This window comes from Acanthaster planci, linkage group LG09 (genome assembly GCF_054643075.1).
Source record: "Acanthaster planci isolate LZ-2023a linkage group LG09, COTS_SCS, whole genome shotgun sequence".
NCBI classification, from domain to species: Eukaryota; Metazoa; Echinodermata; class Asteroidea; order Valvatida; family Acanthasteridae; genus Acanthaster; species Acanthaster planci.
The window spans coordinates 11,678,235-11,691,402 of NC_141785.1; the positions used below are offsets into that span (position 1 = coordinate 11,678,235).

At 45.5% G+C, this 13,168-nt stretch overlaps 1 protein-coding gene across 1 annotated transcript in view; it reads right to left on the reverse strand.

The window, feature by feature from the left end:
- The window catches only part of LOC110981975 (mediator of RNA polymerase II transcription subunit 13-like), a 75,618-nt gene that overhangs the window by 8,286 nt on the left and 54,164 nt on the right, over positions 1 to 13,168 (reverse strand). The window contains exons 16-30 of the mRNA XM_022240048.2: positions 12,636 to 12,776; positions 11,922 to 11,968; positions 10,659 to 11,386; positions 9,219 to 9,344; positions 7,796 to 7,966; positions 7,270 to 7,367; positions 6,636 to 6,761; positions 6,033 to 6,156; positions 5,417 to 5,476; positions 4,641 to 4,982; positions 3,495 to 3,763; positions 3,178 to 3,369; positions 2,168 to 2,394; positions 1,441 to 1,583; positions 408 to 694 (exon numbers count right to left, since the gene is read on the reverse strand). Of these exons, the coding sequence (XP_022095740.2) occupies positions 408 to 694; positions 1,441 to 1,583; positions 2,168 to 2,394; positions 3,178 to 3,369; positions 3,495 to 3,763; positions 4,641 to 4,982; positions 5,417 to 5,476; positions 6,033 to 6,156; positions 6,636 to 6,761; positions 7,270 to 7,367; positions 7,796 to 7,966; positions 9,219 to 9,344; positions 10,659 to 11,386; positions 11,922 to 11,968; positions 12,636 to 12,776 (3,081 nt within the window). The remainder of the gene's footprint in view (positions 1 to 407; positions 695 to 1,440; positions 1,584 to 2,167; positions 2,395 to 3,177; positions 3,370 to 3,494; positions 3,764 to 4,640; positions 4,983 to 5,416; positions 5,477 to 6,032; positions 6,157 to 6,635; positions 6,762 to 7,269; positions 7,368 to 7,795; positions 7,967 to 9,218; positions 9,345 to 10,658; positions 11,387 to 11,921; positions 11,969 to 12,635; positions 12,777 to 13,168) is intronic.

Below are 13,168 nucleotides of genomic sequence, written 5' to 3' on the forward strand. Positions count from 1 at the left end.
TTAATGACACAGCTCATGGTGAAAACAGTCGTCCTTGCAGAAGATGAGGAGGAGCTAAAATTTCTTGAACTGAAACCTCCACTATTTCACGCATGACACTTAAAAAAAGTGAACACACGGATGCCAGGCTGGTTGAAGGGCGCAGTCAACTTGAAAGGTTTGCTTGGATGGTGTCCCATTAAATTTGGACTAGCATGTAATCTGGTCTCTTTCCCCCCACACAGAATCCCAGTTTCCAGTGCCCCCGTTAGATGTCACTGTTACGTGCACTACGTCACGAGCGAAACAGTTGGCGAGTCCACAACTTGCTGGTGTCGAAATTTCTTACTACACCAGGCTAATTATAACGGGACCTTGACCCATGAGCGTCGAGGGAGGGGATGGGAAGAACTGTGCGGCTCACTCACCTGCTTGGTAGCGCTGGTGGGGAAGACATGAATGTGGGTGCAGGTGGCGTCATCCGGCGTGTGCAGCTGGCAGGAGGGCTGGTCCCGCTGGGCATTCTTGCTGCACTTGTCGGCGGCCACCGAGTCGGCCATGATGCGCAAGCCCGGCTCGGGTTCCATGGACACCAGGCAGGCGCTCAGGATGCACGGGTAGTCGTTGTTGCCCGTCACGTTGCACATGTTGCACATATCCTTCAGAGTGCGGCTCTGGGTGGTCAGTGAGCGTCTGCTGAGCAGCGCGCTCCAGTCTGGCGAGGTGAGAAAACATTTAGAGGATGGCATTCAGCAGAGTATTCATTAGTTATGGAATGGCTTGGAGGCAGGGTTTCCCCTGGGGGGGCTGATGAGTACGACGTGGCTCCCAAAGATTGCTGTAAACAAACTAGGTGCCCAAACACAGTGTCAGAGTTGCCAACGCAGCCTAAAGTTGTATGTGCTCTAATAAACAGCTTACACTCAATCCAATGCCTCTAAACAACTTACATCTTGTATTCTGTGGCCCTCTTTGCCAATCGGAGCAATTTAAAGGTGAACTATTCCAACAGAAGCTCAGACTTCTGGGGTTCTGGTTTCTGACTGCAGTGGTCACTAGAATTTGTGAGGTGGGCCACCTCGCATTGATATCAGCAGGGAAAACCTTGGTTTGGAGGCATGGCTTGTCATGTGGGTCAGAAGGTTGCATTTGTGTGGATAATAACCTGTATAAGTGCTGTATACAAAGCAATACACTGCACCTTGCCAAAGGAAGATTCATTAACTCTTGCTGTCAAAAGATGCCGACTTTACAATAAAAATTTATAGAAGCTGAAGTGTTTTCAAGGATCCAGTAAAGCAATGGGTTAATTCACTGATATTCATTAGTAGTTCTGAACTTGATTGGTTTGGATTGTTCACACATTAAGAACTTCATGGATGAAATCCTATTTGCATAAACTCCTCTGAGCATAATAACTAACTCTCGACAGAGTAACCATCTCAGGCATTCAAGACTTACCCCTGAGTTCACCCTGGCCAAGACGGCCAAAGCGGCCGACCACCAGTCTCCAGGGGACGGCCGTCTTGGACATGACACCCATCAGGAAGTCCCACAGCTTAATCAGGGCAATGTTCCGCACGCACACCTTTTTCCTTCGTTTTCTGAAGATGGAACAAAAAGTAACAGAGTTCAGGTGACATCAGAATCTTGAAGAAAACTGGTTACTATGTAGCAATGAAGGGTTAGCCATGAACATTGCGTGCCAAAGACTAAGATGTAAGAAAAAAGCTGACAGTTGACAAGTGGGTGAAGCTAGCAACATACTCTGACATTCACAAACACTATGGTTTTGTTATGAACCGTTTCTAAAAGGCCGTCTTGTAATATATAATCTTGAAAGAAGTGTGGACTCTAAGTGGATAAAAAAATGTTTCTGGCATCCTGAACATTAACAGAATCAAAGGATACAGTTGGTTACAAAAATAAATTACCAAATTACTCATCTCATGACCAACCCAAACAGTTACTGATTGTGACCACCAATCGATGTTAGCCCTCTGCATGATGACACACAAACAACATGACTAACACACAGCAAAACTCCCCAAGCCATCAAACACTCTACCATGGGCTTGTCAGTCAGGATAGACTCGCATCTCTACTCAGGACAAAGACACATAGTCGGCCAGACCAGCATACAGAGTAACTCATCCCCCCTCTCCGGGCCACAAAGCCACCACCTCACCTGTTAGGCACGTCAATGTTGATGACCTGCGTCTCCATCATTTCGCCCTTGGAGTCTGTGCAGGCCACCAGCAGCAGGCGCTGGTCGTGGGACAGGCAGTAGCCGCAGAACAGCTCACAGCAGGCCTGCCGCAGCTCGCCAAACGACTCACCCAGCTCCGTCTGCTTGTCCTTCAGAGGGGTCAGGATGTAGGGCGGGGAGTAGAGGCGATACTGGGGCTTTGGGCCCTGTTGGAGAAAAACGACAAAGAAAAGCTCCTTGAAAATGAACGTTTTCAGGCAATGAAGTTTACCTTTTGGCACTTTTACATTCGGCGTGGAGTTAAGTGTGCTGAAAATGGCAGTTTTTTGTAAACACTGAAAATTGGCCGCGCTTTTCACGCTGACAGAGGATGCCACTGCTGCGATGTAAGTCATACAAAACACTGCTCAGGTTATAGGTTTTTCTATTCAAATTGAGAGCCCCACATTTGTTCCTTGAAACCATTTCTGAGAAGGGGTTACCCATCGGCTTACTGCCATGCTCTCAACACAATGAATCATCAAAGAAAAGGAAATCTGGAGAATTAAAAAAAAAATACCTAAAATCAGTAAAGCATTTGAGTTTTCTCCCTTTTTACTCATGAATATGGATACTGCCACCAAGATAAAACCAAACAGGCACCAAAATATTCACTTTCACGGTCTTGTTTCTTTCTGCCAGATACAGCTGGTACAACAAAGAGTTGCTGTAAAGCACGTCTTACAAACTGGTCACGTGTACCAGATATTCAAATTTGTATGAGGTCACAGATAGTGCAAGGGAAATGCAGTCAAACAGGTTCCCCGTCATTAAAATCTCCAGAGTACAGAATGAGGCAGGTCTCTTAGACTATGGAAATTTCTAAGTGCATGTAATTTTCAAGCACTCAAGAGATGTCACGGCATTATTTGCAGTTGTTTGGGAGAGGAATGTATGGGGGGGGAAGGGGCAGAAATTGTTTTTTTTTTCTTCCCCAAGCTGTAACTGACCTTGTTGCTCTTGAGGATCCGGTCTAGCTCGGCAGCCGGCCCAAAGCCGGTCAGGCTCTGGCCGGCAACGGAAGGCTGCAGGTGGCGCCGGCTCTGGGAGAAGACGGAGAAGGCGTGGCACTTGATCTGGCTCAGGAGGCGGGACGACATGTCGCTGTTGGCCACTTGAAGGATCTGGCGAAGTGGGATGATCTGAGGGGAAAAAGGGCATGGAAAGTCAAGCAAACCAAACTTTTATCACCCCTAAGCTAGGTTTTGACTCTGTCTCGAGCAACTTCTCGGACCGAGGAGGGGGGGGAGGAATCAGCTCTGCCTACCTGCAGGATGAGGTTCCTCCTCAGCTCCCCCTGCACGTGGTTCTGGACCTCGGCGAAGCTCTTGAGCAAGGCCAGGCTGGAGACCGACTGCTCCACTCCTCCCCCACCCCCATAGTCTTCCTCCTCCAGGCCAAAGGGGTTCACGATGTATACCACCACGGCCGGGGCAGGCGGCTTCTCACAGTCGCTGTCCTCGGGGATACTGATGCCCGTCTCGTTCTCCTTGGAGTCTGACTTGTCCGAGCAAGAGGAAGCATCCTGCTGAGAGCCTGAGAAGGGATGGGAGAGAGAATACAAAGAAAATCTTATATTCAGGTTTGTATTGTTAACACATTAACATTTTGAATGTATTTTTTAGCGAAAACCCTAACCCTCTTCAATCCTCCAAAATCCTTTGGGTGGTTTTGGAGGATTTTTTGGAGGATTGAGGGTGAATGGCATGGCTTATTACGAAGGATGCCAAGCATGAAGGTCATGGGTTAGACCTTGTGTTGTTGTTGCTCAGTCATGTATAAATTCAGCCTGATATTTCTTTTGAATCAACTGCACTGCTCAAGAATGCCATTCGTACTGCCTTAACATAATGACAGGAACTGCCAGAGGATTTTGAAGGATTGAGGCCGTAGGTGCACCTTCAAGTAACATTTTCAAGAAATTTTTGGAGGATTTCCGAGGATTAAGGGAGAATCCAATTTTTTCAGCCCCCAAATTGGAGGATTTTGGAGGATTGAGGAGGGTCCCTACCAAAAAAAGCCTGGGGGTTAGGGTTAACCATCCTTTTTTTTTGAAGATTCACATTCATAAATCAATCCAGTTCTGCCACTCTGCACCCAGATCGCACATATCGCTTCATTGCTACTGACTGGAATAAGTTTGTCCAACTGTCAGCTAGAAGAAAACTTATCTCTTTTAATATTCATGAGGCTGCCCTGGTTAAAATGAATACTTGCCACCACTTTTTTTCTGCTATCCCATTGTGGGTTTACAGACTTTTTCTTTAGTAAATTGGTTTCAGAAGAGCATCTTCCAACTTGTAACACCCAGTTATCAACCCAGGAGGGTTTACCAGGAAGGGGAAGACTCTACTAAGCTGGAAATGCAACTAAGAGAGTAGCAGTGCCACTTTGGAGACCATGCTCTCCTTACCTGTTCCTGCTGGCCCTGTTGTGCTTGGAGCCGGCATGTTCATGTTACCCTGTTGTGAACCAGCACCTGCCACTGATCCCAATCCGTCCCCGGAAGACATTCCCTGGGACATGGAGGAGGACACCCCACCACTACCCTGACTGCTGCCCATCCCGGCCACGCCCGAGCCGCCACCCTGGCCAGCCCCGGCTAGGTGGTGGGTGCCGCCGGGGACGACTGAGGTGGACCCAGGGACGTTACTGAGGTTAGACAGGGCTGACGATGATGACGAAGATGACGATCTGTCATGACGGGAGGTGGTAAAGAGGGTGTGGTCGGGCGGGTCTCCACTCAAGAAGGGACCTGCAGGGTTTAAAAAAAGAATCAGGTTTGATTTCAGCATGACTTGTGGCATCCAAAATGAGAGAGAACAGACTTTTTACATTCCAGTCAAGCAATAAAGCCAAGCTTAGTAGATTCTTCCCAAGAAAGCAGCAAGTTACAAACTGAAGGATAGGGTGAAACTCCAGGAAGAGCAAGCCTGATTCCAGGGGGCTCTCAAGTACCGGAAATACTGATGCAATACACAATGCATAACTATGATGGCCCTGTTCTCCAAGTTAAACTCAATCCTTCCACATTTCCCCCTTCTCTGCAGTATCTAGCGAGAACCCCAATGCCCTGGAATAATTTGCCGCAACACAAACCTTGGCTTTCCTTTCAACCGTTGTTCTCAAGGCCATTGTTACGTTTGCAACATTTTCAAGGGCTGTAGCACAGCGCGGGTTAATACTCACCCACATAGGCTTTGCAGACTTGAGCGTACAACTTCAGCTTGCATGAATCCGGCAAGTGTGCTGAAGGAGGCATGAACAAGACAACACGCAACAGTTCAACTCCAATGCCATGAAACAAGTTTCTTCTCAAGGGAACTAATGACCTGCTGCGCATCGTCATGAAAGCTACTAGTTATGAAAGCTGTCTGTACAAGTCATGGCACTTGGGAAGTGGCTGGTCGGTAATTCCACGTAAAAGTGGATGCTTGGTTATGCTGTTACTGACCTCCCGTAATTATCAATCCTAATTCATGAAAAAAAAGTTTCAGTAAAAAAAATAGTGGAGTGTAAGGCACCACTTTATTGCTTCCACTGTCCTTTTCCCCCCCAAACGCCTCTGTTCATTTGAGAGTTATGTTTGATAATGAGGTTGGCAACGTGATCAACTTGTGGGTGGAATTGCCCCCTTGTGTATTTTGTGCAAACTGCATTTCGGACCGGACTTCAGTGTGTTAAAGAACAACTCTACATCGTAACTTGGCGCGCAATTTTAACATTAGAGTGATCTTTTTTGTTCTATAAACAAAAACTCATGAAAGCCATGCCAACTCAAGGAGGAACTTGCACTGGGACTCACCTATTTCTGAGAACCAATCGTCCACGGGCTCCTCTGCTACCTTGGAGGCGTACTTGCTGCCGATCCTGAAGATGCCGTCACGCTGTGTCTTGGCAATAGGTGCGTGTCTGCCAAGTCGACAGCTCTGGATACAAAAATGGATTAAAACAAAAACAAACTATTGAACTCATACTGAACATGTGCCACCCTACTCGACAGAATAAGTCGGAAGTTGCCGGAACCACTTTTAAGTTGCATGCCTGTGGGAGAAATTGGCAGAGTTGAAATCAATAGCAACAATCAACTGTTTCATCAGAATGCCAAACCCAGATGATACATCAAAGCCAAGAGCTTAGCCTGTTCTTCCTGGTGGAAACTAAAAACCAAATTGCTGATAAAAAAGGCCTTGACGGTTGTTTTATGTGGATACGCTCACAGACGGCTCACTCTGAAAACTGAAGTTGAATTCCATGGTTTGACTTAGCCCGCAACAAATTCCCAGACAATTCTCAAAGGCTGTCAAGTATAACCTTGAAATCCGACATGTCCAGCTATACCCCATGAACAGGTGAAAGGAAACTCAAAGTCCCCAAAGACGCTGCACCAGCCTTTGCTCTACCTCACCTCATAAACAGCCGTGACTTCCCTGAAGAAACTCTTGGCACACTGCAGGATGAAGTCGTTGTCAGGCACGAGGGCGACGTAGGCAATGTCCCGAGCGGTGCTGTAGGGCTCCAGTAATAGTTTCTCCTGTTGGTGGAGACCAGAGCAAGGCTTGATTTGATTAGATCCACTCGTATGGATGCATGAGGAGTTATCGTAAAAACAAAAGCATTTGGTAACAAAACCTAATGCAGTGGCTTTCATGATTGATTTTGTCCACATCTGAAATAACTTTTGAAAGGTTGATTATACTTGGATAAAAGCATTTTACAAACAAAAATTGTTTCCATTAACTTACACCAGGAAGGGGTGAATCCTCGGCACTAATGCTGAATAGGCATAAAAATGGAAAAGTTTCAGAAAAAACCTTCTTTCTACACAGAGCTAGGCATTCAAGGAACAACCATCACTATTCAAACAGAACTTAGCTGTCCAGTGCTCCATTCGCAAGTATTCTCCCAAAAGAGAAAAAAGCAAGGTGACCAACTCTCAAGTACATCCACGTACAGGCCTGTGTTTAATGGTACAGGATTGTACACATTCTGACGAAAACCAATCACAGGCATTCTCTGCCATACACCGTGAAAGAACTTACCCAGTTGTGCAGGGCGTAGGGCGATGACGACAACCAGTCTTTATCGTAGCCGACCAGCAGGGGAGGAATGGGGAGCGGCTCGGGAGACTCTGATGAGCCTGAGCAAATCAAGACAGCAGTCCAAAGTTACAATGTTGACGAAATGCACAGTACAAAATGAAATCCTGCATGGTCTGGCTTCTGAAAAGATCAAAGTTCATTTAACCCTCATTCCAAGGTTATTTTTTTGCTGGAAGGTACCTGGATTCTGCCATGCCCAAAACGGCATCAAGACTATGGGACATCCTTTGCACATAAAAACCATTCCAAAGCTGACAGATATGAATACCCTTCTGTCACTTATCTCTCCTCATTCACTGTCACCAAAGTGGCTGAACATGGCAGGTTTAAATCTGCACCCTCCTCTATAACCCAATCTAGTCCATTGCCCATTGACGGCAGAATGCCACCTGTGGTTTAGGAGTAGGACGTATACTGGGATGCTACCCTGAACCTCAATCAGCCCCTCCCCGCCCCACCCGTGTACCTTTTGCAGCGAGGTTGAAGAACACCTGCCAGGTGAGGGGTCCCTGCACCGTGTAGGGCCGCTCCCATAACCTTGTGGTCCTCTTCTTCTGGATGGCGTCCTGCAAGAGGGGCTGTAAGGAGGAGAGGGTGCGTACGATGTCCTGGGAGGACAGCTGGCTGCGGTAAAGGCCTGTTCAGGGGATGGGGGGTTGATAGAAAGAGAGATATCAGGTTACTACCAAAGAATGATCTTCTGAGAAAAATTTCTTCGAGCAGGGTTCTACGATTCTTCCATCTGCAGCCGAATTCCTGAAGCTTCATGTACTGTGTACGTCCATGACTTACTTGTGCAGCAAGTTATGGCATAATTTACATGCAATTCAGGTGGGGTATGTCGTGCCAAAGTAATTGGAAACGAATACGTTTTTTGTTCATTATTTTTTCACGTTCATTTAAGGCTCACCACTGTCCAACCAATCAAGGTTTACACGAGAAACAACTTTGTTTTGTTGGAGGTTATGAAAAAGTTGTTTGGATGCAAGAAGCACTTTGAGATGTTCTGCCAGGGTCCACCACAGAAACTTTCATTAAGCCAAACCAGGATCATTTGGCTTGATGAAACGACATTCTCCACAGGTTCACTTTATTTCAGTTTCACTGGGCCACATCAAATCTTCTAAACATATCTGCACACCGGCTTTCCATAACGCTAACCGTTCACTTCCCAATTGCCCTCGCCTATGGGAACTGCCTTCCTGATTATATCAGACAAGAACGTAACATTTCTCGCTTTCAACCGCACGTCAAACATACTCTTCTCACAGGCCTTTTCATTCTAAACAAAGGGCAGAATTTTTCCCCATTCCTTCCAGACCGACAGCTTTGAATGCTTACAGATAAGTCCTATTTATCAGTGCTGTTCATCATTAATTACATTCATGTCACATTTCACAGTGTCAAAAAGAATCTTCAAAGTGAAATCAGGGTTATGTTGAGTTGCCTGGTGTGCGTACGCACACCACCTCCAATAAAGGTACATGTATTCAGGGCATACCAATACCTGCTTAGGTAATGTACTATTTTATGAGCCCAAAGAAACCCTCATTCAAATCTACAGGTTATAAGCGTGTACCTTCAACTTTAGTTGAACACAAGACCACAATAAGTGAAAGTCATACAACCCAGATTGAGTTCCGAGTGGAATAAATGCATTCAAGGAAAAGCCGAGTCTAAAATTGGAAAATTGGGAAAAAGCAAGCTTGACACCCGACAACTCCTTCATCTGTAACTGTGGCTGACTAGAGACATTCAATCTGGAGTCAAAGCACCATCCAACAAGTTTGATCCTTTTGCTCAGATCTGCAGAATCTAGAGCCAAGACTCTGAGACATCTCGTGGATCAGGAGGAGGGGGGACAGCTGTTTCATCGCCCCAGTTTTTACCTGGGGTATAAGGCCAGCTGTGTAGGCATGAATTCTTGAGGAGCGTGTCGTCCAGCTTAGCGTTGCTGGAGTTCTCGGCTACCTGACGACCCTGCTCTAAGGCTGCAAAACACACCTCGCAACCGTCTGGGAAAAAGACAAGCAAAACCATCTTAGATAACAACCCCGCATGCGCTGTACTGCGACACAGGGTAGGATTAATGTAGGGCTGTGCCGAATATTTGAATATCCAAATAATCAATCAATCATCGAATATTTAAATATCATTTTCCGAATCTGAATATTTGAAATGCAAAATTCATGAAAAGGGAGAATTTTCTTTTGTTTTCAATGAGAAAAGTTGCACTCTGGAGGCTTGTTTCAAGCAGATTTAAATGAAAAGCGACAGAAATCTTACGATTCAAAAAGTAAATTACTCATTAAAAAATTTAAAAAGGAACAGAAATTTTTAAAAGGGCAAGAAGTATTGTTCATCTCTTGAATTTTGCTAAATCGTGGCTGGAGATACTCCTGGACGTAAGAAGCTAGCGATTATAATGTACTATTGTGTGTGTTATTTTGTATATGGTTTGTTCATTAACAATCTGCCTTTCAGTATGACCCAATACTCGGATATTCGATCGAATTAAATGTTGAATATTCAAATAGTGAATGATTCGAATTGACTCAGCCCTAGACTAATGATCTTGCATGATTTTTCTTTCCTTTTTGGGCAAAACAAATGGCAACTGATGAAGGTCCTCCTTTCTAAACAGAATGAATAATTGGGGAGAAATCAAATGACAATTGAGAACAACTTGCCTCAATGGTGTTGGTGTGTAATTGTATCAGCGGCGGTTTGAAGAAACAATGACTAGAGATTGCTGCAGGGTTTCAAGGTAAACTGACAGCATACAACTTCTGTCACACAGTGACAAAAATCACTAGCAAGATCATTTCTAGCCAGTAATTTCTACGCTTCTATCTTTTACATTATGATGCAATCATGATGCGAACTTTGCAGAGCATGCAAATGTATTCCTATAAAAATGCCAGGCAAAATCTACTTCTCGCAATTATCCAACTGGCATTTATCTCAGGGGTTGCATACTTGGATGAGAGTTCTGATTTGTCAAAATTTCAGATACACAACTTGAACTGTGGTCGCTGGCTTTACTTTAGAAGCATCACCTAAGTGGCATGTGATCAAATCTAAATGAAAACAAGAAATGTGTACAACCTATAGCTGGGAAATGGCAGAATCCAGCATCTGTAAAGGCCAGTTCATACTACACGCAATTGCAAAAGATTTGTGGTGAAATTTCAGTCGAATTGAAATGAGTTAAACTTCTGCGAATTCGCAGTACGAATATTTGATCTGACATCACAAATTCGTATTTCCGTTCACTTTCACGTGAATGAACTGGCCTTGGGGATGTTAATAAAATTTGTAAGACTTACCTTCTATTTCTAGCTGACTTCTGGCAAGCTGACCTGAGCTGTTTATGTTCTTTCGCTTAGCAATGCAATTTAATCGACATAAGGTGGAGTAGGGCGTGTTACACTGATCCTGAATCAAGCGCAACAGCGCATTGGAAGTTCTCAGGATGTCCGTGCCCACTGGCACCCCGTCTCTGGTGTAGAGTCTCGTCAGTCCGCCCTCCTGGGCCAGGGGGTCCTTGCGGGCAAAGTCAGCCGCCAGCATGGGGTTGTCCCGGTGGTAGGCCCACAGGGCCACGTCGCCGTACTGGCCTGTTATTTCAGATTCGTCCTCCGCGAAGAGCCCACTGCCAGTGCCGTAGCGCCGGTTCATGACGGCGCTGAAGCCGCAGCTGCAAGGGCCCAGCGTGTCGTAGCCCGGAGCGGCAGCTGCCTCACTGCCACGGATGGTCATGTTGCAGGCACAGATGACGCAGCTGTCAAAGTTCCGGTCCTTGAAGAGGTTGAGCTGGGAGTCAGACAGCACCAGGTTGACTGTCAGGCTGTGCGCCTCCGGGATGTTGGAGCCCAGGGAGGCCGACTCCAGCGAGTTGAGATTCTTGATGTAGGAGGAGGCCTCGGAGGCCGGGGAGGGGGCAATGTCGGTGTTAGCGACGCTCCTTGGTCCTTGACTACCAGGAGGGTACACACCCACAGGGACGGCAGCAGAGGCTGGTGAGTTCATCAACTGACCACCACCGGATGTTGCACTAAACAAACAATCAAGATGTCAAGTTAACATCAGTTGATGCTTGTCTCATGAGAACTCAATCTCTCATAGACCTCCACTCTGTGGAACCCAGTGGTGCATTCTTTGTATTTGTGTTTACAACAGGCATCGCAGCCCACTGTCAAAAACAAGTTCACAGACCACTGTAAGAAACTAGATCTCTCCTGTCCTTACCCTTCAAAAGCATTCAGACCCTCTTGGTAGATTTTGAAGAATCTGAGAAGTCTGGGCTTCATGAGCAAAACTGACTCTGATTACGACAAGAGCCCAGAATTTCCAAGAATCTGGTACACATTTCAAAAGTAACATTTTGAGAAATTGCCAAGACTGTTGGTCCAACAGAAGCCACATTTAACACAATACTTGAATTGTCCAAGCTCAGGAAATTTTTTTGAAAACCAGCTCAAAACTGGTTACAAATTTGACTGCAACAGAGAGCCACTGATTTCAGTTCCTCTCTTACTTTCAAGATGTCAGGAGGCAGATACGGAGTAGGCTTCAGCTTGGTTTCTTACCTTTCTTTGGTTGTAGGTATAAATTCTGGCTTTGGTGAGAGTGGAATCTGGTAGGGGAACAAGTCCAGACAGTTATGTCAATACACATGTAAACACAGTTACACTTCAACCAAATCCTGCCAATGATGCATATTAAGAAATGCACCTGTAAGAATAACACATAGAGAAGATCCACATAGAATCTCCTGATGTCTGAACCACCATGTATTCACCCTACATTCCCGAGTTGAATTTCCATGTGTAATTATATTTGTCAATGCTATCATTCAACTTATATACCATCAATTCTCCGGGTACCTGCCCATGAAAGCCATTTTGCAAACTGTGTTTGCTGCGTGCATTGCCTCTCCAGTTTGACCCCCTTAAATGGAGGCCCACATCTGTGATACACGTCAGCATGCGGCTGGCTGTCCAATCGTACTATAATTGGAAAAATCTGAGCATGTCGGTTTGCTTCTCAATCAACCCCAAAAAGCCGTTCACTTACAGCACAACAAATCAGGTTGGCCATCCTTCAAACTTGAAGCCTACATTTCATTCTGGATCCCTGGGATGCTTCACTACATTTTGTGAACAGCGTAATACCGCAACCATAATTAGACGTTGAGTTGGAACCGTGGCTTGTCATTTTGATTTGCCTCATTATGGGTCATGACTTTCCCATACCTCTTGGATTACAACCCACAACCCTTGAACTATGACCCTTAAACTCACCTGCCAGGAGGGTTTGTAGATACAGTTCTCTGGTATCCTGAGGGGAGGTAGCTTGCTACTTGGTAATGACTTCAGAGGTGCGTACATGCTTGCTCCGACGAAGCGTTCTATCATCGGTGTTTTATAAACATAGCTCCAGTCCTGTGGAAAATGAGCATTATGTTATGAAGTAACTTGGCGAGGGTGGAATTTTTCTTTATAATGTACAGTGCTGTTGGATGACACAGGCTGAAAGTTGAGCCCAATTTAATGGTCACACTGCCGTGCTCTGTAGGAATATGGTAGGTGAGGTATATGCCTCAGTCAACTGGGCAAGAAGCTGTATTAGAAACCAAAGTAATTCAATTAACAGGAACTTCCGAGTACCTCCAAACTTTGCACCTGACTTTGGCACAGTTATTAAACAGTTCTATACAAACAGAAAAGCCAAACGAATCTTCAACTGCATCTGTCAAAGTACCTAAACAAGTCCATTCACTACTGGATAAGCTTTGACATGAATGCTTTAAAGTAAAGATACAAATTTTCTGTTT